Source organism: Biomphalaria glabrata, chromosome 4 (genome assembly GCF_947242115.1).
Source record: "Biomphalaria glabrata chromosome 4, xgBioGlab47.1, whole genome shotgun sequence".
NCBI lineage: Eukaryota > Metazoa > Mollusca > Gastropoda > Planorbidae > Biomphalaria > Biomphalaria glabrata.
In genome coordinates this window covers 32,746,153-32,770,381 of record NC_074714.1, presented here as the reverse complement: position 1 = coordinate 32,770,381, position 24,229 = coordinate 32,746,153, and the positions used below count along the sequence as shown (strand labels likewise).

Genomic DNA, 24,229 nt, shown 5'->3' with positions numbered 1-24,229 from the left:
CTTTGAATTTTGATAAAAACAAGAGCGGAGTTGTTAATGATATGAAGTAACTTGGCATTGTGGCAATGGTCTATGTAATGATTACTTGCGATTACATAATGTCTGATAGGGTTGCAACTTCTTAATTGCTTCTCTGTTCCTTATTGACATAGTGGCATCGCGTTATGAAAGAACATTATTATCATATAAAGGTAGTAAACATTGGTTTTTACATTCCCCTAAATAATAAACTATCACCTTGAAAACCTAACAATTCTAGATCTTAGTTTTGTAAAAGAACAACAAAATCGCATGTCAAATAGATCTGTATAAAGTATCTTCAAGTTCGAAGATTTAAAAGAGTTCAGTATTTCAAGTGGCTACGCAGACCTAGCCGTGCCCTATATATTTTGCTGTAACCATGCAGACTTTGCCTTTTATCAAGAGGTGGTCGATTTTCACGTTTTCTTTCGGAAACTTACTGATAGGAAAAATCTATGCTATTTCACTTAGCATTTGCTTATATTTAAATTAAATTCTTTTATTATATATCTAGTTTATATTAATAGATCCAAATATCTAGGCATCTTTATTAATTTGAAACATGTTTGTCCTCTTCAGCTCATGGTTTCAAAGGTCCTGGTTTGCCGGCTCTAGTGATCCCATTCAGTCCCTCAATCCTCAGACCATCCAGTATGTTCACATACGTGGACTAAATCGAGACGGTAGGGAGTCAGAGTTGGATTCACCTGAATAGCAGTTAGCAAGCAATAGGACAGAGAAATGATTTGACATTAACAAGAAGTGATAGATTGGAACTCTGTATAGGGGACTCGACTATCTTCTTGAAACTGTTAGAAACACTGTCGATATCGTAAGTTGCAATGCAAAGACCAATACTTCGCTAGGGGCATTGCAATGGATTCTTAGCCAATGTGTTACGTTCGAATGATAAAAAGTGTTTAATTGATCCAGACTAATTGATAGCAGTTGTAAATACAGATTAATTGATTGCAGCGTTGCGATATTGCTACGTTATGCTGAAAGTGGAACTGTGCACAAGAACTAGGAAACATGTTTTGCAGTGAGTCCAACAGCTACAGAACATGCATACTAGTCAAACTTTGCTTACCTATTCGTACGCTATTTGTTTCACTGTTCACGTAGTAGCTAGATAGATATGTAGACAAATAGAGTACTATTATTGTTGGTCTATGTGAAACGTATTTAACCAAGCATTTTACGTGTTGGATCAGTTTGACATGTAGAACATAGCAGCAAATAGATCGAATATGTTCCTCGTACTAGTCAATAGTAACACTTTATCCTGACCTATGCTGATTCTGTGACTACAGGACGTGGTGTGCTTCATGTATCTTGCAATACCGTATTGAGCAATGGTGTATTTGGATATCTATGTTGTCTGAACTTATTCATTTAGTAAATGAACATTAGATTCATGCTGAAAAAAACCTGGCAGACACAAACAAAACATGTGCACAACCCAGTGCGCGTGTCTTTAAATTTAAACTTCATTTTGTCAAAATGATAAAATACATCCACATCATACAAAATAATTAAAGTTAATATTGTGATAATTAAACAAAGAAAATAAATACTACACACTATTGCTACGATAGTTTGACTTTGTACATTGGTATTCTGTACAATTAGGAGAGCTACATTGATACAAAATTCTTAAATAAATGTAGGTACTGACATAACGTCATAGCGGCGATAAAACAACACCTTTGTATAGATATAGGATACACAGTGGAGGTGCTACTTATAAAACTATATCAATGAATAATTGTGTTGGTTTATATCAGGTACAATGGTCAGGTGTTGATATGGGGCAGGACTTTAATTGAGTGGGTTGTGTTCTCTGCTCATGGGAAATATAATGAATACAAATAACAAGAAGTACAATATAATTTGAGATTTGCATTTTTTCTAAGTTTCTTAAAACAAATGTCAAGAAACGTGTACACGTTACTACTTGTGATGCTGGACAAAGCATCTTCTTGTTTGAAGCAATGAATAGCTGTAAGAAACAGAGACACAAGCTTTCAGATTGACTTCTTATTATCATCATCATTGGGAGAATGGATTTGGATATTAAAGAGATAGTTGATGAAATGAGCTCTAGGACTGAGTACAAGTATGAAAAAAAAAGTAAATGACAAAGTGAGGTACAATATCATTGGGCTATTTGCAAAACAATACAAATACCTCCGTTATCACGTGAAACTGGCTGTGTCAACCTATGGAATGACCTCGGTGGTCATCTAGTTATTATATGGCACATCGCTCTACCATTCTTTGATCAATTATCTTTAAATCAGTTACAATTAAAAAATCCAAATGTAGACCACTACAGCTTCTAGAAACTGATGTTGAAACAGACTCTGCGTTGCCTCTATTCTACCATATTCTGTTATATCTCTACATGAGCTTGTATCTATTGACAACATTTGTGGCTTTACATTCAAACTATATTTTTTTGTAAAAAATTCTTATCTATTTTGTATGGTTTTATACGCCATAAGCTCCATGCTGCCAAGTTACACAAGAAATAAGTTCAACAAGAGGGACATGTCCCTCTATTTATCTATTGTTTGCAGTAGTTCAAGTGGAACCTGTAGTGTTCATTTAACAGTGTATGTTTATATTCAAACTATAGTGTCTTTTTATACACCTAGAGGCATTATGTCGTCATTATAAAAGTATGTTCCAAACAGTTTCTGGTTTGGCTCCATGTGAGAAACTCAAATCGGAAGATTGGTTCGTTCTATCATCTAAATAGAATCTATTGGCCTAATGGGACGTAATGCTACTAGTTAGATTTATAGTTAAACTAGGATAAAAAAAAACAAGCACGTATGGTAAATGTAACAATTATTCTTATAATTTCCAAATACAGACATTATAACTTTGGACAAATACTGAACATTTTATGGAAGTACACTGTAGGAAAACTAAAAACGTATAACTTACATAGGTCAGGTCACTCAATGACTTTCTTTGCGGTGATTCACTTTTTTTTTATCCTAATGTTCAGTGGCTCAAACTAGACCTGTTTATCTGTTTTCTTGTTATTTATTTTGTTATGCTGATAATGAATTCTCTTGGTTTAGACTATTCATCAAATCTGACCCAAATGTCTTGTTCTATTATTGTAATAATAATCAATGCAATCTAATACTAACTACTGTTATTCTCTATATAAGTAGTATATATTAGAGATGTTTTAAGTCTGGAAATAAACTATTTGTTTTCAACCAATGTTTCTAGTGTTCACATTTCAAAAACCCATTGTAAGCTGACATAGTTTGATAGTATTACTGTATGCTAGCTACTTTCATGAGTGTTTCTAGAGAGCCAAACTTTCTATGTACTCAACCAGATAGAAGAACAAAACGTCAACAAAAAAGGAACTTTTTTGTAATAGCCTGGACATTGGTTTCAATGACAACATCAGAATGTACCAAAAACGAATGTTTGTAATCAAGTAAAACAATGCAGGTGTTAGAAACTACAGGCAAGAGCACAGAAAGTTGTTAACGTAGCATAGATTCTAGTCTTCTAAATGCATATATAGTCTATATAGTTCTTCAACATGTTACAAATGAACAGTAACTAAAAAGCCTGAAAAGAATTGCTACTAGGTTTGTAAAGTTATCTAGCTTGAACAACGTGCACTGTTCAAGAGTATACAAAGAGAAGACTTGTAGTGAGCTATTTAAACAAGTCTCAAACTTCAGATAGTGAAACGAGGTTTAGAACTAATTAGAAATACAACAATTGACGTGAGCTATGTTCTCTAAGCTGTGGTGTTCTTTTAGATCTATTTCTAGTGTAGTATATACAACACAGTGGAGGGCAAGGACAACACAGAGTAATAATCAATACAAGCGATTCTATAAATAAAAGGTAAAAATAGATTTCAGATATTTTTGTTCCAAAGTTTCAACAACTCATGTGATTAAATGTTTGCTAGACTGAGCTTGAAATGAGACCATCTTCCAGACTGTTGCTGGACACCTGCTGGGTGGCAACAAGTCCTCTGATGGGACTATTAGCAGCGTCCTTGAAGACTTGGATTGTGGTCTGTGTACTCTCTGACTTGAAACTAGCCACATTAACGCCTTCTGACGCCACCACCACGGACTGGGATCTCTGCACATCGTCATCTGCCACGTCAGCACCGGATGTCACCTGACCTACTTCGACCTTGGCCTGATCACGTGGCGATGTTATCACACTATTGCAATGATCTGAACTCTGACAACTCCTAGGCTCTGGAGGTGTCAATAGTATCAATGAGCTAGTCTGTGAAAACTTGACTTGTTCCTTCAGTGACGATTGATGGATAGTACTGACGTGTGCGTTTGTTTCCCCTAATTTGGACATGCTATCCACCAGGTGTGGTGTTGCATCAGTTCTGTGTGTGTAGGTAGGTACATGTTGAACTGTTTCACTTGATACTGGTGTACATGTCTGTAAATAAAAGATCTAGGTTACAGATAGGTCGAATCCTGGTCTAGATTGATAACATTACTTCTTTAATGTACATTCTGTTTTGTAATCTACACTACATTGTGTTGAGCCTGACCCTCATTGTTTCAATACTGATGAAATCAACTAAGATTTTCCTGCTCACCAATCCCAAATGAGTTTCTGCAATTGTAGTTTAGCAACAATAAAGATGTTTAAAAAGATTATCGTCATCCATTCAAACTTACATCCATTCAAACTTACAAATTAAAAAAAAAGGAATTTTTATCCACCGGTTACGTCCGTTAGTTTGATATTAATAACCACTTTCTCCATTGCCGTCATCTTCTCTCAGGACTTCATCTTCCTCTCGCTCTCTCTGTCTTGCTCTCTTAATCCATCTCACTTTCTCTCTCTCTCTCTCTGTTTCAATTATGCTTACCTATGTTTTTTTTGTGTTTTATCTTTTTTTTTCTAAAATGGTTATATCTACTTATTTTGTATTTTTATTATTATTAAATTGAGTGTAATTGTATCATTCATTGATTGACCAATTTACCCAAAAATATCACAGAAATTTTTTACAAATCTGTCTACCCTTTAGAACGCTAATCGCAGAACTTTTTCGTAAGCTTAATGGTCTATTCATAACTTTATAAATCATAAAATATCTTTGTATATCGTTCAGAGTTTTCCTATGATGTGATTCTATAGAGTCAATGATCACAACGCTTTCAACGTGGCACACACCATTGCGGAAATAATAGAGCCGCGTTTTGAGGTAAAACCAGAACATATTCACACGCGAACAAAAGGGACGTAATGTTAACATCATATAGAAGTATTATTGCCACTGTTCTGGAAGCGGGTATGTAGAGTTGAGTACTTGAAGCAATAATGTAAAAGAAGAGAAACAGTGGCTGGTGGTAGCAGCTTACCTTATCTCTAATCCTTCTATCACAGTCACTCGCTTTCCTGGAATTACAGAAACATGAAATCAGCAGGATCCAATGGAGACTTGTGTTATTTTATAAGTAAAATGTGTGACGGACAAAGAAGGCCCATCACATTGAAGTCCACTCACCCTAGATGTATGTTTACAAGGGATTATCAGGGATTAAATCAAGTAAGGAAATTAGATCTAGAAGCGTAAAGTTCACACTGGCTTGAATTCTAAAAGATCATGATCATTTTTGGAATGTAAACTACGATAAGAAGTTTATAAAGTAAACTTTATTATTACTTTTAGACATAAACTTATCCACTGATGGTTTAGGAGAGAAGTTATAACACACATTTTGAAGTTCAACGAGCTAGATTCAATTCTGAACTCTCAATCAAATCATTTTAACATTCTATTGAACATTCAATAAAAACACACTTTAAAAAATAGTTTCTTTGATTTATGAACTAAGATACTGAGTTTGGCAATATGAAATGTATTGCCTTGTTGGCCTCCTTCTAATGGTCAGTATCAATAGTCACTGCTTTGAGGTCCCGTTTGATTACATTCACGTAACAGAGGTGGGGAGCGACCAGTTTTTCTTTATCTAGACGCGAGTAAAGAATGATTGCCTAGTATTACAGCCGAGATTTTGGAGTTTTTTTGGACGTTCATGCAGGAATGAATATTATTAGATCCCCGCTACTGAAGGACGGTCGAGGATGGATGCGGATAGGTTAGATCTACGTCCATCGTGTCAATTATGGGAAGGGCATACTACTTTACCAATCAGACATCCATAACGCATGCATTAGTTGAGATCAAGTCATAACACAAAAAAAGGTTAAAATATATGAAGAAATAATGTGCACACACGAAGGACTTTTTTGTTGGGACGATGAAAAGTAGTTGTTGCACTTTTTTTGAGCCCCAGAACAGTGATGGTGAATAGATTTGTAAAAGCATCTTTCTTTTTTTTTTTTTTAAATATCTACGTATGCAATGGTCAGTCAGAAAGACAAAAACTAAAGCAGAAAATCACGGTTGAAACAAAAAGTCTGCAATACCTAATTCTGAGTCCTGGCTTTACTTTGTGACCATCTCCAGATCCAGATGAAGGGAAAATGTCTAGATTGTGACAACAAACAAAATAGTTTTAAAAAAAATATTTTTTAAGAAACTCTATTGTTTGATCTAAATTTAAAAAGTATATTATAGTATAATAAATATGGTCAATTAATTCTAGCTATAAGTGTTTTAACTTAAAGCGAATAGGACACATATAAAAAAGAATAATTCACCTAATTGACATTACAGTGTAATTAAATGACTTACTAGGAGCAGAAGTGTCTTTCAATGATTGTGTTGGATCCTCAGGAGATGAAGTAAGTCTATAGAATATACAAAGAATAATTTAAAAAAAAACAACTTAGTAGTCGAAGATCGCGGTACAGATAGTTGTTAGTTCAAGAGCGCTTTTATTAGTTTTTGTTACTAATATATATTTATATTTATTTATAGCTTTTATATAGCGCTACTTTCATGCTTATAGCATGCTCAGAGCGCTTTGGTCCAATCTCATTTGTGGACCACTGTGGGGGAGGGGGTATCTAGGAGTTGGTTTTCCGTGCTGCCTTTAGGCGCTCAGTATATTTTGGAATATTTTTGAAGTAGATTGACTAGAGGCAAACGAGTGAAAGATTTTGTTGAGAGACAATCTGTTGTGTCAGCTACATGATGTGTGCACATCTGAATAGTGGTTTAAAACGTTGTAGATTCTAGAGCCGGCTGATTAAGTCTGTATTGTTTCATGAAGCAGCCTTGATTTGAATTACTATTATTTTAACCTCGAGGAATACCGAATAATGAATACTTACTCCCGGTGATATTGGATGACTGTATTATTTTTTAACATGAAATAAGTGAAGTATTTTAAATTTTAATAAACACTTAAATAGCTTGTGTACATTTCCTTATTTGTGTTTCAAACGATTTAGTCACGTATACGTTTTCAATTTATTGGTTTTAATTGTTTAATTTATAATTAACATCCGTGTTAGCAATTAGTGAGTCACGTATGTTTTTTTTTTCTTTATCGTCTCATTGTAAAATATTTAGTAGTATATTTAGTAGTTCCTTTTTTCTTAATTTTTTAAAAATTAAATCGTCCTTGACTATTTGAGTCACCGATAACTAATTTCTAACATTTAATATGTAACATAGAAAGTCTTTTTAATTATTTTTTTTTATTTATCATAACAAAAAATACGTTACGCTGACTAATAAAACAAAATATTATGCTACCAGCTTTAGTCCCAATCCATACATTTGAGAAGCCCGTAAAGAGTAGAATACTACACATGTAGTCTGTAATATACAAGTTGGCCACCGAATATTAAAACAATAAATGCAACAAACGATTTGTAGAGTGGAAGGAATTGTTCAATCTGTGACTAAATCTGTCCCTATAGTTTCAGTCCAATATTTCATTGAAAGAAACAACACAACAAATGTGTGACCAATCGTTATAGTAGGCCTGAACACAGACATGTGACGTGGTAACCAGCTATTGGTCTACACTGACCATGTGACGTGGTAACCAGCTATTGGTCTACACTGACCATGTGACGTGGTAACCAGCTATTGGTCTACACTGACCATGTGACACGTCTGTGTTCAGGCCTACTTTGACGATTGGTCTCGGTGGAATCAACTCACGTGTTAAGAGTGGAAGATTCAACAACGTTGCATGTTGACAGACCAGATTTGAAACCTTCATCATCTCTTCTTAAGTAAATAGGAGTTGAATTTGATGAGACAGGACTATAAGTCCCATTTCTTTTCAAACGTACATCTGGAGTAAAATCCAAGCCGGAGGAGACAACAAAAGAAGATGTGGCCATGTTTTCTCCATATATAGTACTTCGGGAAGGCGTGATTTCAGGTTGATATAACTGCCAGTTCCTAGGCAACATGCCTTTGTTTTGTCTACGATGTGTTTCTTTGATACTGGTCATTCGAGGTTGCGAGTTTTCGTTACCCCATAATGATTCATCTCTTTCAAAAGAATTGGTCGTTTTTGCCTGCCTATGTTTATAGGGTTTGCTGGATGTTTCAAGCTGATCTGATTGCTCTTCTGGAAACTCCAAATGACTGAAATCCTCGTGACCTACATGGGACCAGTTCAAAGTAGATGTCTCACTAGAGAGCTCTTCTTGGCTTTCTGGAGAGGGTACAATTTGAACTGAGAAATTAGTTTTGTCTTCCCCAAACGAAGCATGCGTGAAATGTGCAGGTGTTTGAGCACTAAACATTTCAGCAGGGCAGCAATGCGCGCTACAGTTTCTTTTATAGTTTGGTTCAGGCTCGTAGCAATAACTATTCACCAAAACTGGCTGACTGTTGAGATTGGGAAAGCCGCTGTGACAAGGATACCTACTGGCTTGTTCAGGGCTATAGATTGTATTAAAGAGGCTGGTCTCACCATTATTAAATGATGTGTTGTATAGACTAGTCGGTACCGTGTCATGCTCTGAATTGAAAAGCGTTTCAAAACTTCTTTTGTCTTTAGGAGAATATAATTTCATTTTGTTTGATGTCTCATTAGCAGCGTTCTTACTGAAAAAGTACTGAGGAAACAAATAAAGTTTAAAATGAAAGTAACATGAATGAAAATTAACTAAAAACATTCGAATGTGTGACATGGGGGAATAAACAGAGCCTAAACTCTCAAGACATTATGTGGTTATCTCTTCCTTGTGCTCATTACCACTTGAAGTATATTAAGAGTTCAGCTCTTCATTTCAAGCGCCTACAAAATAATTCCTCTTATTACCTTGCAAACTCTTCATGGGTTCAGGAGTCCTAGTGAACTCTGGAGGGTATTTCGAAAATGATTCTAACGATTTTCCTGGAAATTTAATAGTATAAAGCTTATCTTTGAGAAAAAGAAAATTACATAATGGGTCACACATTAAAAACTCTAGTTTGAGCGTTATAATTTTTCAAAGTATAATCATCTTAAAATTAAATTTGGCTTTTTTTTCAAACACGGCTAGGCAGGAATTCCTACACTCGACTCAAATTTTTCTTTGTATAAAGTTCTTAGTCAGTAAATAAATAAATATATATATATATATATATATATATATATATATATATATATATATATATATCGAGCAAACCTTCAACGTACCAAATGACGGGTATCAGTTAGAAGTACTATAAAGCTTATATTTACTGAAATTGTATCCATTATTTTAAATCAATCATGCAATTAGTTTTTAGTAGATCTAGACTTTTTGTGCGATTTGAAATATTTTTATTGATTGTTTTTGTCTAACGCAACTTTTGTGCTAATAGCATGCTCAGTGCGTTATGGGCAAATCATCTTTGTAGAATTATAATAGGAACAAGTAAATAATACAAATATGAGCTGCATTTGGTGACTATCCAGTAGCATCTGTGAGACACAATCAAATGTAGCCTACCTCTGAACCATGAGTGTCTTGTGGTGAGCTACTGCGATACACTGTGGCAGACCTATAAGGCTTCAGTACAGGCTCGCCGAACAAATCTACTTGTGCGGTGTTAGTCCGGCTTGATGACATCACAAGACCAGGATATGTATATCCTTTACTGGACTTCATAATGGCCCTGGTCATAGCATACAATATCTAAGATTACCACTAGTGTAAATAACATATGCATTTTAGTACAATACTCATGTCCTAAAAATTAAAGGCTCATTGAAAGCTGGGAAGTGCCATTCAAAGAGTATTATTCCTAATTCTACCAATCCTTTCTCCACCAAATCTGAACACGGACCAACGATAACCTTCCCTGCTTTGCTGCAGGTCCCTATTCCAGTTCAGGCAGCACAAAAGACGGCTCCTTAGTTCCCCAGCAATTCAGACTCTTCCTAATCCATTGATACACTGTTCTTTCTTCTATCCCAGCGTCTTCCTGACTCATGGGCGCCCGCAGGGAGGTGCAAGGTGGTGCAGTGCATCTCCCTGGATTCTGAGTAGCAGAATTCTAGCCAATTTTTGCACCTCGAATCTATTAACTTCTTCTAAGTAGTAACTGAAAAAGTAGTGCTTCCACCAGTGTACGTTTGTAAGAAAAAGTTATTATTGTATTAGAGTAATTAGACTTTCCTAGTCCTCCTCCCTGAATTTTGAGTATCGTTAGCGAAGTTTTAGACAATTTGTTATTGCACCTACAAATCAATTAACTTCTTGAAAGTGCTTGCACTAAGGTATAGTTGTAAGGATAAGCTATTATTGTAAAACAAGAATAAGCTAATTAAAAGTTGATGGCCGACCATTTACGCTTTATTAATGGTGTGAAATATTCTATGGCACTATAGTCGTGATGATATGTTTTCATATCCATATAATCATACTCGTAAACTAACAGCCTAGAATGTGAGTAAAGTTTGTTTCTTTTTTTGCATTGGAGGAGAAAACCTTACCAGCTGTCTTTCGGTGTGATCACTTTGAACGTTTCTTTGCACAAGAGTAAAGAGTGCAGTCATCTTGGTCTATGTATTTACGTCTTGCGGAGTTGCGGTCAGTGTTAGCTTGATAAAATAGGTTAAACGCGTCCGCCAGTTTACGATGGCAGAGGATATAAGAAAGTTCTTCACATGCCCTCGTCTGAGTCAAAACGTTGATTTGGATCAACAGATCACTAGCAGCAGAAAAAACAATATGGGCATCATCATCATGATTGAACTGCCTATGCAGGGTCTGTTGGTTCCCAAAATCATCGCTGCAACTTTGATGAAACTGGAGATATCTCAAACACTGAGTAGATGTCTCTAGGCGTTGGATTTGTTGATGGCGATCGTATATGAGAAGACTTCATTGGTTTTGTCGCTGTTGTTTAGAGAGAGAGTCACTGTCTGTGTCAAACACCATTGCTAGCAAATACATTAAGTAGACTTGGACAAACTACTCGGCCAAGGCTATGATGGCTGCTCAGTGATGGCAAGCATTCAGGAACTGTGTTCAGGCAAAGATTCATGAAAAATATCCAAAAGCAGCCTTTGTCCCTCGCGCGTCTCACAGACTTAACGTTGTTTCTGTAACAGACAATGTTCATTTGCTCTATATCTAATATGCTGTCTGATGGCAGACAAACTTAGTTGGTGCTACCGAGAATTTGCAGTTGACAAACACACCTAGCAAAAACCACATGTTTGGATTTTGAATGTTAATACAGAACACAGTTTTGCATTACTTATCTTGATTCATTAAGTTCTTCATTAAATGTCTCGCTTTACGATCAATTACAATGCTCAGATCAACCTGTTTTGTCTTCATCCTAAAACGAAGCAAGAGCTGGAACGTGAAGAAGAATGTCAGCACTGTGAGACGAGAGGCAAGTCTTCAGTAAGCTACTGACAGTTTCGGCAGACATAGTCGAATTTTGCAGTTTTTGTTTGATCGACTCGGGCGCACGGATACACTTAACATCGAGGACAATAAATATTTATTTTTTTATTTCATAAAATAAGCATTTACAGTGCTCTTAATATTGCACAGTGGGTCGTGGGGTGACCACCAGTTCTTTTCTTTAATATTCTCCGTAACAAGAAATTTGAGGCTACGACTATGTGCCATATGGTGCAACTTTACACCGCCCCTGCAAAAATCCTGCGGGCGCCCATGCTTCCTGTTCTTGTTCAATAGTGGTGCTCGTTGGCACCACAAGCACTGGTGCAAGGCAGTGTTACAACAATACTATAATCCTATTCTTTAAAGAATATCAATAAACAAAAGTTCATAAATGATGTTAATGGAAAGAACTTGATCTTGATTAGTTAACATTACAAATATGCCTAATTAGATTTACAAGTAAAAACATGACGACGTGTTAGAACAAAAAAAAAAAAATTAGACTGTCTATAATGTGAAGGTCATCAGTTACTTACCCTGAAGGTGAAGCTAGTTGTAGCCTTGAAGGTCGGTCTACTGGAGACAATGGCAAGTGTACAGTATTAACACCAAACTTATTAACACCTAGTAATTAAAGGCAAAGTGTTAAGTAACATGTGTTAATTAAACTATTATGTGAACATGAGAAATGATATTTTTTTGTGTTAGAAGAGAGGATCAAAGTCGACAGTCAAATAACACATTGAAAACATTACACACAGTCTAAACGAATGAGATCTGTCTCTATATGGATACTACAGACGCCGTACACAAGATAGTTTACAGTTTTAAAATAACCTGATGGAGAGCAGGAGACTGTGCTCACAGGAAACTATCAAGAGGCCTCAGAGACAACACATCCTAAATTAGTACTCTAGATGGGACAGATAGAAGTGGAGTACAGGTCAAAAGAAATCTCCATGAAAACTCCAGGAAACACGTCTGTTGAGCTAAATGGTCTCGAATAAGGAACATTTAGCTCTGGTCTACTTACTTCTGAATAGTCTTGATAAATCAACTAAATACGTTGTTTAAAGATAATCACGTTCAAGTTTACATGCATCCTTTTGTTTACCTTGTGATCTGGAATTTAAGTTGACACGTCGATAGTTTGGGTTCATGTCCAGTGCTAAAATAAAACACAAATCATCAACATGATGCAAATGTAGATGTAACTAAGAGAAAGATAAAAGGCTGTCAAACTTACCAGAAGAACAGCTCCCATTACAGTAATTAGGCTATAATAATATCGTCATGTAATCAACAAGACACCTTGGAACAAGAGACCTTTGCAAGGCTCCGATTATAGAGTCGGAATTAAAGGGAGCAATAAGATAAGGTGGCAAGTCGCCTGGAATTGAGAACATAACATCAGAGCTTTTAAAGCATGGCGTCTCATGTATAACTAAACGTTTTAGGACAATCTGCCAGAAAATATGGGACGAAAAAAAAAGGCCAAAAGAAAGGACCCAATCCTTAATTATTCCACTGTCCAAGAAAGGAAACTTGAGATAGAACGATAAGTCTGAGCAGTCATCAGAGCAAGATAATGCTAATGATAATTCTCAACAGACTCAACAGAAAAGCTGAAGAACTGCTTCAGAGCAGGTAGAAGCAATGTTGAACAAATAGTTAACATCAGACTGTTCAACACACACACACACAATGATACACAACTTCATAGCCTAAAAAAAACAACAACAACTTTCTAGCAGGTTTGGCACGATGGCATGTGATGAGGGAGTTCAACTGAGATAAAAACAAAATTGATGTTATCAAAGCCCTCTATATCAAAATGCGAATAGCTCAAGTGGCCTACTTCTGAAAAACCAAATATGAGAAATGTTTAGGAAATCCATAGGAATGCGTTATGGATGCATTCTCCAGGTCTTTGTAACTTATTTCTGGAGCACATTATTATGGAAACTCTACAAGGATTTACTCTTAGCTTCATTAATGGGCGGCCTATTTCACGTTTGCAGAAGATATAGACCTCTTTGGAGAAAATGCAGACCAGGCAAAGATCTTACTCCAAAACTGAATGCTGCAGCTAGAGCAGTTGGCAAGGAAATTAGTGCCGAAAAAAAGCAAAAGACTATTTTGTGGTGGATATAGTACGAGATGTTGCATAAAGTTGGATTGTCAAACATTAGAAGTTAACTCATTTAAATGCCTAGGGTCAAACATAACAAGAGATGCATGATCGTTAAAAGAGATAAAAACCCTTTTAAGCTTGGTATCCTCTGTCATAGCAAACTGTAGAGAATCTGGAAGAGTAACATCAGCTTCCCAGTCAAATTAAAACTGTGTTCTTCGCAAGTGGTCTCAGTACTCTTGTGTGGTTGTGAAAGTTGTACACTTAACGCTGAGGCTGAAAGAGGAATCCAAGCCTTTGAGAGTAAATGCTACAGAAAAAATGCTGGGCATAAGATACCAGGAAAAGAAAACTACTTTTACAATTCAACACTGTGGCTGGCAAAATTGAGCTATTCCTCAATACTGTAAAGAGAAGAAAGTTGAGATGGTTTGGTCATATTGTAAAACATGACTGTCTGTTAAAAGTCATCCTTCAAGGTACAATAGAGCAAGAAGGGTCGTCCAAAAGAAAAGATGGTTGAATAACGTAAAAGAATGGATCGGCCTCTTTCCTGATTACCTGCTAAGAACAACTGCTGACAGGTAAAAGTAGAAGTATTTTGTTACGCGAACTGTCACAACGTACCCTCGAGGAAAGTCAAGTGACAGATAATACAGGGTTACTAATCATTTCATTTTTTCTTTTAATGAAGTATTATTTTACCGTTGGCGGCTGACATTTTGCATTGGCGTTGAAATGAAATAATATCTTGACTAATTTTGGACTTCTTGGGCACTGATTTACCAGATTCCACATTTGTCTTTGCACTGGAGCTATTTAACTGGAGACCTAGTCTTTTTCTCTCAAAATATTCCTGTAAAAATACAAAGAAAAAACTATGGTTAGTCCATTAAGTTTCTTGTATTATTTCAAGGATTATTATATTGACCTATTTTTTTTTTACTCATATATATATGCAGAATATTTCTGAGTCATTAGTTACGTTGATTATTAAAGGCAAAATCTTAAAAGCAGAAAAATTACAAATAGGCTACATCAATACGTAATATTGTCAAAATAAGGCTTACAACGTTAGAGACGGACGAGCCTGTTAGCTTTAAGCGGTACGGTATATATAGTCTACCCTTACGGCTCAGGGCCCCGCATGTGGCACTCGCCCAGGGCCCCGCGCTCTGCTAGCCCGCCATGGTTTGTAGGGTATATGCGCGAAAATACGGTAGTCTAAATCGACCACCGGCGGACAATGTCTGCGTTGGTTTTGGTAAAATATGTAGGTCGCATCTTTGCATTAATTCATAATTTACTAAGTACAAAATCACTGTCGAATTAACTTTACAAGCCATCTACAGTAGATAGTAGTTTTCTAACAAAAAAGCCGATAAACATAGTAGTTTTCTAACAAAAAAGCCGATAAACATTTGCCTTTTAGATTTACTATCAACTAGTGAAATATCGCTTTCGTGTTTTTTTCAAGAGGTCGAGATAGATCTAGATCTCTATTTGTTTTGCCAGTGACTATTCAAGTCAATTAAGTATTTGAACTTCTTGTTTTTGGTTAAAATTCGCCTTATTATTACATTTTTATGAAATGAAAACTGACAATCCCGTTTTTTTTATGTTTGACATGCCTGGTTTAAGTCATTGATTAACAATGTTTGACTAGATTGACACATGCAATGCGTAGGTTAGTATTTTGGTAAAACTGCATTGCCCTACAGGTCTTTTATATCGCTTTGAATCTGTGGGTCGATGTGTTTTTTTTTTTTTTTTGTTGTTTTCATAAAAAATGTATGTACAGCTAAGAAATTTTCGTTGTTACTTGTGTCCCTAAACGATAACCTTCGCGATGATCACTATAGAAAAGGTTGTTGCATGCTAATGTTAAAACTAACATTCACTATGCGATGAAATCTCCGTCAGTAATTGTCATCTTCTTCAATGTGCTCCTTGTTTGCATCATCCACCGCTCTTAGACATTCATGTTTTCTGTATGTTTGGCAAGCTTGTTGATGAAGTTAAGGAATCATGTTTTCTTCTTTTTTTAAAAAATTCGGGTGGAAATCAAACAACATTAATGCTGTCTCGGGGTATAAACCCGAGACCATCCGAACGACAGTCCAGTGCACATTCCATACTACAAGGTAGCCATTCACGTAAAAGACACTTTACCATGATAAATGTAATTATTGCTCTATCTTTAAATATTTGTTATTAGCCTCCTCCCCAATTCAGTCACGATAAGTAGCACAAAAACTCAACATCTTGAACGATTCCCTAAGTATCAGAATATATTTCTTTTGCTTGTTTAATATCTAATATAGGCTACATTTCTGGTAATAGAAAAAAAAAGATGTTAACTTTAAAAAAGAAATACTATCAACGGTTTAATTAACATAGAGGGGAAATAACCCAAAGAGAGAATAACGTTACCACCAACCCACCGTCACCACCATTAGGTTACAATAAACCTGATGAAAGCAGTTCCTTACATCAAAACCATCCAAGCCGCTTGGACACTCACTTTAAGTGAAAACACGGGTAAGTGTTTTGAAGTTAATATAAAGTTAATATTTTGAAGTTAAGATAGGACGTTTACTGTAATTTGAAAGAACTTCTAATTTTTTTCTTTTTACGAAATTGCAGTGATTTTTTCCAAAATTTTTGCCCTCCCCCCAAGGGCTCTTGTGTACAGGTTACAATCGGTCATTAGTCACGCGCCAAGAAGTGCCGTATTTAGACTTAGAAGGCCCCAGTGGCGTAGCTAGGGTGGGGGGAGGAGGGGGAGAATTTGAAGATCCCCCCTGGTCCCCACTTGAGGGGGGCCCCCAAATGAGTGTCCGAAATTTGTTTTTAAATAAATTAAATATTACGTCACTGTCATGTAATCTAGCTTTTCACGTTGTTATGTAAGTCAGTGACCCTGTTGCATGTATTCCACAAAGAGTAGTAACTCTTTCCGTGAGAGGGGTTACTCTCAATTTCAAGTAGTAACATCCATAGCGCTGACTAGTGCCGTGTTACTCTCAGTAAGTAACTTGTTATATATGGTAGTTTATTTCATCATTCTTATCATTTAAGAAGAAACCTAATAGGAGCACTGAAAAGAAGAAAAATCGAAGAAAAATATCACTATTCAGATAATTCATACAAAGATACAGCAGTCGGAGAAGTGAAAATGTTTCTTGATGAGAGAAGTAGTGCTGAAGAAACTCCAGGGGAATACCCCTTTACCACAATCAGAGAAAGCATCCGAGGTAAGTGATATAGATGATGAGTCACTTTCTCCAGAAGTGGAAGAAGCTGTAATTAAGTACAAAGACTTCAGATATATCCATCCTGGAATTTATCCGAGGAACTGTGAGCAAAATTCTGTTAAAGGGTTGCTTAATTTTCCAAAACAAAGATGAACGGTATTGTTTCCAGTAGAGTTTAACCAAAATAAATAACGAAGTTTAACATCATGGTTCACTTGAAAGCTTCCAACAGGAGAAATCTGCAATCGATCTTGGCTCCTCTTCTCTCCACACTTGGGATATATATTTTGTTTTGCATGTGTACTGTTTTCCGAGGCATCAAAAAAGACATCTAGTGCATTGAGCGAACCAGGAGTTGGTTTTAACCAAATGGAAGAAACCTAAGAGACTGAAAGAACATGAAGAAGGAGTCCACCACAGACAAGCTTTTTTGAAGTTGAAGCTAGAAGAAGAAAAGCTTAAGGCAGAACTAGATGAATTGTCACATATGTTTCATGCTCATATTTACACAAATCAGCAGTATTGGAGAGATATTCTGAAGCGCTTAGCAGCAGCTATTAAGTACTTAGCAAAACAAACTCTAGCATATTTGAAATTTCTTGCAGAGTTTGATGAAGTTACGAAACACCACTTACATAGAATCGAATATGAGAAGACACATTATTGGTCACCAGAAATTCAAAATGAGTTAATAATCTTGATGGGCAATAAAGTTAGGGAATCAATTGTTGGGAAAATCAAGCAAGTTTGTTAATTTTCTCTGATGCTCGATTCCACCCCAGATGTTTCTCATCAAGAACATGTATCCCTAATAGTTCGTTTCTTGGATGGTGATAATTTCGAAATAAAAGAGTCATTCATTGGTTACTCTGAAAATTTTAAACTTGATGGACAACATTATGAAGAACTTGTTCAGAAAACTCTTAAAGAGATTGGACTGGACTTTGATCTGTGCAGAGGTCAAACCTATGATAACGCAGTCACAGTGAGTGGCCGTCTGTCTCTTAGACATAAATCCAAAGACAACTTTTCTGAACTGTGATATACACTCTCTGAACCTGGCAGCTCTTCATTCTGCTGAGATAGATCCAGCTATTGTCATCTTTTTTTGAGAACTATACATGAATTGTTCAACTTTTTTTTTTCCAATTCACCCCAGAGATAGGCCAAACTGAAAGAAGCTGGAGCCGGGAGTTTAAAAGAGGAGAGTAATACTAGGTGGTCCGTAAGAGAAGAATCTACGTCGGCGGTTTCCTTGGATCTTGACAAAATCATCAAGCTGTTGGAGAAACTTTCTGAATCTTGATAATTTTACTGATATACTGTACCAATTTGAATGTAGGGTTATATATTTATTAAGTACATTATCTCATGTCATGATGTCGAGTGTCACAATGCAGGGGACCCCCAAAGAGGTCAATCGCCTGGGCCCCCAAATCCCTAGCTACGCCCCTGGAAGGCCCTAAGCTACTTAAGATAAGGAGCCCCAAATTAATTCAGATATTATAGCCTATGTATCTACTAAATATTTCTTGAGGGCCCTAACCCTATAGCTTATGTTGCATTACTTAAATCCAGCCCTGGCCCATTGGTTGTTACGCGATCGGGTGTGGGCCCCTACTAAATGTGCGTAACGTAGGCCCGGGTTCATTGAACTCTATCTATATATCTATAGACATAGATCTAGATTCTACGTGTACATCTAAGAAGACCAAGGTGTAGCCTACATCAGTACATGACATGGTGATAAACGGATCACTTGATCAGGCTATTTAGAATTAGATAGATCTAAAATGTAAAGTTAGTTCACAGGGTAGATTTTAATTAAGACAACCTTTTGAAGTCTCATATCATTTTTGTGAGTTCCTTTCAGACGATTGCGAGCACCGCCAACCCAATTCATTGTAAAATTGGATCAAAATGTTATGTTCTTTATCAATAGATCTATAAAGTTATGTTTATCTCTCGTATTCGAGAATCTAGACTATAGCAGACGACGTAGTAGATCTAATACTAAAGACTATTTTTACAATAAATGTGCGATTAGCTCTACAAATCTAGTTCCTATTAGATCTAATTATTAACTAAAACTTATTGCCAGATTGATTTCCTACATTTATCAGTTTATCTCAACAAACTCATGTCTCTTGGTTAAGAAATAACAAGTCAAGAGCATTTTTTCTCATCAGTTAAAATGATTGTTAAATTCTAAACAAATAGATCAGGATTTAGATCTAAAAAAACAACTTTTCTTTTTCAAATTATTTGGTAGATCTAGTGTAATAGACTTTGCAAAAGAAAAAAAGAAAGAAAAGGAAAACAGTGCAAAAAATCTGTCACATTAGGGTCACCGAAAGACAACAAAAACGTAGATACGACAAGGATTATTAATCTGATTCAGTGGATGCAATGGCATTGTGTTGTTTGTAACTTACTTAAACTAGATCTATACTCTTTAAAGATTTACAATACATCATAATTAAACATTGATATAGATTAGAACCCTAGATTATTTATTCTAGTCTACTGTCTAACTATCTTTAGATTAGACTTGATTACAGTCATTACTTGAAAAGTTGATTAGATTATGATTGATTATCATTTCATTGTATTGTACTAAATTACTATTGAATATTGATTGATAATCATAATGATGATAATGATTCTAATTTTTAATTAAGAATTAATAATAATTTTATAATCACTTTATTAAGTTTATTAGGTTTAGGCTATTATTATCTATAACCTATAGACTAGAACTAGTATAGAGTAGACTGTAGAAGACAGATTTAGACTAGAATTCTAGGTTCGGTCTAGTCTACTGACTACTGAACTACTCTATCTATTATTATTACTACTATTAATAATTAACTAGGCTACTAGATCATCATCATCTAGAATAAACTAGATTCTAGATATGAATGTATATTAAAGTGCGAAGCTCGATCAGCCCTGATTTGTATAGATATAGACTCTAGAGGTTTGATCGGTTCACTTTTTATTGCTAAAACTTTTTTATCTGAATCTTTACCAAATTACTACTACTGTGTGTGCATGCACCTTTTTTCTTCACTTCCGACACATTCTATTTCCTTGTAAAGGCTAAGTTCATGATGAGGTCAAACTTAAGAAGTGTGGAATTATTATTTTTTACTACCCGGTAGTGAAGGAAATGGATCATGGATGGGCTTATGATTATGGCTATTTTTAAGTCTGATGGCTCATTAGCTCAAAAAGACTATTTTTGAAGTTGTCGAGCATGGGAAAGGAGGCAGTAGATGGTGTTCTTGACTTCATGAAATGACTTCATAGTAAAAATAAAAAATTTTAACATGTTTTAGATATATTTTCTTTGATCTCATCAGTCCTTCCATCAGCCAGATCGAGTTTAGTAACTAGAGGAGAAATCTGATACGCTTAGCGATACCCACCCTACACCTCTTTGACCTCATATTTAATTTTAACTAAGCCTAGCGATACATTAAATCAGATCAAGTTTTGTAGACAAAAGAGGAATTCAGAGATACCATCAGTTTTTTCACAGGTCATACGTTTACGGCGCTATAAAAATCCAAACACGAAAAATGCTGCTAGCGGGTTTTATTCGTTCAAACTTCGCACTTTACTCTAGGACTTATATTCTTATATTTAAATACTATTATAAATTGGATTGCGCCCTGCTAGCTCACAATGAACATTATCTCCAGAACGTCGTAAACAAATTTGCATACGCTGCCCCCTCTTCCGGTCTATCTATAAACCTCTGGAAAACAGAAGTCACCCAATAAAACATACTCAGACCCAAGGATCACCGTAAATGGACAGCCCCATAACATGGTAGACCACTTCACATATTATCTAGGTAGTATAGTGTCTAATGATGCCTCACTTTCAAGGGAAGTTGATAACCGTCTGGCCAGGGCCAGTAGCGCTTTTGGACGCCTTCAGGTGAGAGATGGGAGGAACGAATCGCTCCGCCTGACTACAAAAATCAGTGTCTACCAGATGGTGGTACTCTCAACCCGTCTATATGGCTCTTAGACATGGACACTATAAGAAAACAACTAAGACTTCTTGAGCGCTTTCACCAAGATGCTTGCGCTCCATCATGGACATACGGTGGCAAGACCTCACTACAAACAGTGAACGACGGTATGGACAGTACAGAGGGACTTCTTATGGTCCGGCAGTTACGCTGGGTAGGGCACGTATCCCGTATGGGAGACAAACATATGCCAAAGGCAGTCTTTTTTGGTGAGCTAAAAGGTGGTCGATGTAACAGAGGCGCCCCACGGAAACGCTTCAAAGACCAGCTTAGGCGTCAACTTTCCTTGGCTGACATAGAAGAGAGCACCTGGTTGCATGCAGCCTCAGAACGAGACAGCTGGGGGTCACTCACGTAGGCCGCGGGATACACAATTTTTGTCGTACTCTTAGTCTCTTAGACTACAGATTACCCTACATAATCGACATTTGTACTTAGTCATGTATGTAGTTGTAGAGTCGTAGTCAATGGTCTAGATTTAGATTCTAGAACTACTCATAGAAAAGTCTCAGTCTCTAGAGTTAATTTATAGTCCTAGATCTAGCATTAGACTATAGATTAGTCTAGATATTGATAATATTGTATAGAATTATATGAAATCTAATATCTAAGATCTAATATTTTTTTACTAGACCTAAAAGGTCTTAATATAGATCTAGATCTATGTACTTTCTTCTTATTGTGATAGGCCTTGTCCTTGTAGTTTGTAGTTTATGGCTGACTTCGACAGATTACTCTGGAAGTGTCTGGGTTTCTTGTACGGGTACATTAGGTGCACTTAGCTAACATATAAAAAGACCTTCACATGTAACAAGTAGAAGAACTAAGTACAAACCGTTATACAAGTTTAACTTAAGTTTAATACTGAAAAGGCCACATTCGAGTCTCTGCTCTGTCCGTATGAAGTACCCTTCAAAGTCCTAACTATATTAACATGAATAATCTAGTACCCAACTAAGCTGTAACGTCCCTATATGTCACATTCAAATTATGTCAACTATTGTGCGTCTATATACTAACTAAATATCTAACATTGTAATATCTTTTCATTATTTTTTTTTGGTTTGTTTGATCTAGACCTAGCTAATCTGACTATAGACCTACAGTTCGATTAAATTCTTTTAACACTCTAAAAAATTATAACTAAAAAAATGTTAATTAAACTATGATTTGTCTAAACTTTTTTTTTCTAATTAAACTTATTATATTTTTTTAGTTAACATAAAGTTTCTAAATGTTTAGTTCACTTTTGTCACAATTGTCAATTTTGTCAAAAACATGTTTCAATGTTAATGGTTAATATGAGTAGAGTTCTCTTGGTAGGAAACATTAACATTGAAACATGTTTGTGACAAAATTGTTTTTAACAATTGTTTTCTTTATTGTAAAGGTAAATTGAAACTGTAAATAAATATTAGTACCGTAATATTAGAATTAATTCTACTTTTTTTTCTTTCTCTAGTGCTGCTAATCATGATATTTACCAAGCAGAAGTGAAGCCCTATCACTAATGAACAATTAAGCTTTTTCTTAAAACAAATTCTAAATTTAGTGAAAATCAATTATGTCAAATAGCAAGTTCCTTAAAGCTGCTACTAAAACAGATTTCACTGGAACAAAGGTGGCTACAGGTGCAGCAATATGTTTGATAGCAGCTTATGGTATGCGTTGCTATTACCCCACTTTTGCAAAAATTGTTTTTTCAAGACGCTCAAAGAAAGCAACACAGTTACAAGGTGGTCAAACAAAATCATCTGATAAACACCAAGAAAGCCCAGCCAGTGGATCCCCAGCTCATTCTTCTGAGCCACAGAAATATGACAAGGCAAATCCAAATGTTGATCAAAACTTTTATAAGCAGTTAAGATATCTTATTAAGATAATTATACCCAACATTTGTTGCAAGGAATTCGGCATACTTTCTTTGCACACTATCAGCCTTATCATTCGAACATTTTTGTCTATCTATGTTGCTCAACTTGATGGTAGCATTGTTCAGACGATAGTTCAGAGAAATGTAACAAGGTTTGTTGTTCAGCTGGCAAAATGGATTCTTTTGGCAGTGCCTGCAACTTTTATTAACAGCTTGATCAGATTTCTTGAAAGTAAACTTGCCCTTGTCTTTCGTACACGACTTGTCAAACATGCCTATGAAAAGTATTTTGATAGTCAGACATACTATCGTGTCAGTAACCTGGACAGCAGGTTATCAAATGCTGATCAGTGTCTTACTGAGGATATTACAATGTTTACATCATCTCTGGCACACTTATATTCACATCTGACCAAGCCTTTACTGGACGTAGCACTTATGTCTTTCACATTATATAGACTGGCTCAGAGTAGAGGTGCCAGTTCAAAGACACCAACAATAATAGCTATGGTTGTCATCCTAATAACAGCCAAAATATTGCGTGCCGTGTCACCAAAGTTTGGTAAACTGGTAGCAGAGGAAGCTCACAGAAAAGGACATTTGAGATTTATGCATTCTAGAATCATAACAAATGCAGAAGAAATAGCCTTTTATAATGGTCACCAAGTAAGTTTTTATATATATATATATATATATATATATATATATATATATATTAGGGGTGCACCAGATAGTACTTTTTTGATATCCGGCTGGAGCCGGATATGACTGGATAGTAAAGTTTGAGATTTGATATTTCTAAAAGTTTTAATACAGGGGGAAAAAAAATACATACACGCACACATGCACATATTTGTTTTATTTTATTATGCAACGAACGTGTGTTCAGCACCCTAAATGACATTTCTCTCCAAATAAACAAACTTAGTCTCATCATCTAGTAACCTCTAGACAGTGTCAATATTTCTCAACAATCTGCGTTAATCCATTCTGGCTTAAGAATCGTCAATGTCTATCAATATATTGTCATGGATTAAACAAATAAGAAGTTGGGGGTGTTGAATCTCTTGAGCCCTCCCTTTAAAGATACCCCTGGT

General features: G+C 35.8%; 3 protein-coding genes across 14 annotated transcripts in view; 2 read left to right on the top strand and 1 right to left on the bottom strand.

The window, feature by feature from the left end:
- Positions 1-3,260, top strand: part of LOC106054075 (proton myo-inositol cotransporter-like) — a 144,582-nt gene extending 141,322 nt beyond the window's left edge. Inside the window, exon 11 of the mRNA XM_056025222.1 lies at positions 601-3,260. Within this exon, the coding sequence (XP_055881197.1) occupies positions 601-736 (136 nt within the window). The 3' untranslated portion in view covers positions 737-3,260. The remainder of the gene's footprint in view (positions 1-600) is intronic.
- LOC106054078 (uncharacterized) lies at positions 2,870-19,297 on the bottom strand. 5 transcript variants are annotated; one of them, XM_056025218.1, is made up of 10 exons: positions 19,049-19,297; positions 14,663-14,813; positions 12,938-12,991; positions 12,360-12,399; positions 9,910-10,075; positions 8,138-9,048; positions 6,755-6,810; positions 6,487-6,547; positions 5,415-5,451; positions 2,870-4,479 (listed from the first exon to the last, which is right to left on the bottom strand). In XM_056025218.1, exons 1-10 carry the CDS (start codon positions 19,115-19,117, stop codon positions 3,976-3,978), a joined length of 2,049 nt encoding a protein of 682 aa, XP_055881193.1. In that variant the 5' UTR covers positions 19,118-19,297; the 3' UTR covers positions 2,870-3,975. The 5 variants fall into 5 exon arrangements, with proteins under 5 accessions (XP_055881193.1, XP_013065253.2, XP_013065255.2 ...); XM_013209799.2 differs by having other exon boundaries at positions 12,360-12,447; positions 19,049-19,296; XM_013209801.2 differs by lacking the exon at positions 19,049-19,297 and adding an exon at positions 15,853-16,423 and having other exon boundaries at positions 12,360-12,447.
- LOC106054076 (ATP-binding cassette sub-family D member 2-like) overlaps positions 4,297-24,229 on the top strand; it is a 33,173-nt gene continuing 13,240 nt past the window's right edge. For 2 of the 8 annotated variants that reach the window (XR_008777311.1, XM_013209793.2), the window contains exons 1-2: positions 19,375-19,636; positions 22,722-23,798. Coding sequence is in view for 7 of the 8 variants with exons in the window: in XM_013209793.2 (XP_013065247.2) it covers positions 22,824-23,798 (975 nt within the window). In the remaining variant the exon portion in view is untranslated. Of the gene's footprint in view, positions 4,436-5,439; positions 5,603-6,736; positions 6,805-19,373; positions 19,641-22,721; positions 23,799-24,229 lie in introns of those variants that run through there. The other 6 variants (XM_013209794.2, XM_013209795.2, XM_013209796.2 and 3 more) reach the window with 6 other exon arrangements.

What these genes read in the sequence shown, in the direction of transcription:
- LOC106054078 (XM_013209799.2), bottom strand. Translation starts at nt 19,117, where the DNA reads ATGAATTGGGTTGGCGGTGCTCGCAATCGTCTGAAAGGAACTCACAAA. An exon ending in ATGATATGAGACTTCAAAAG is followed by an intron (nt 14,814 to 19,048) that starts GTTGTCTTAATT and finishes GTATTTTTACAG; the next exon opens with GAATATTTTGAGAGAAAAAG. An exon ending in CAAAATGTCAGCCGCCAACG is followed by an intron (nt 12,992 to 14,662) that starts GTAAAATAATAC and finishes GTTTTATTTTAG; the next exon opens with CACTGGACATGAACCCAAAC.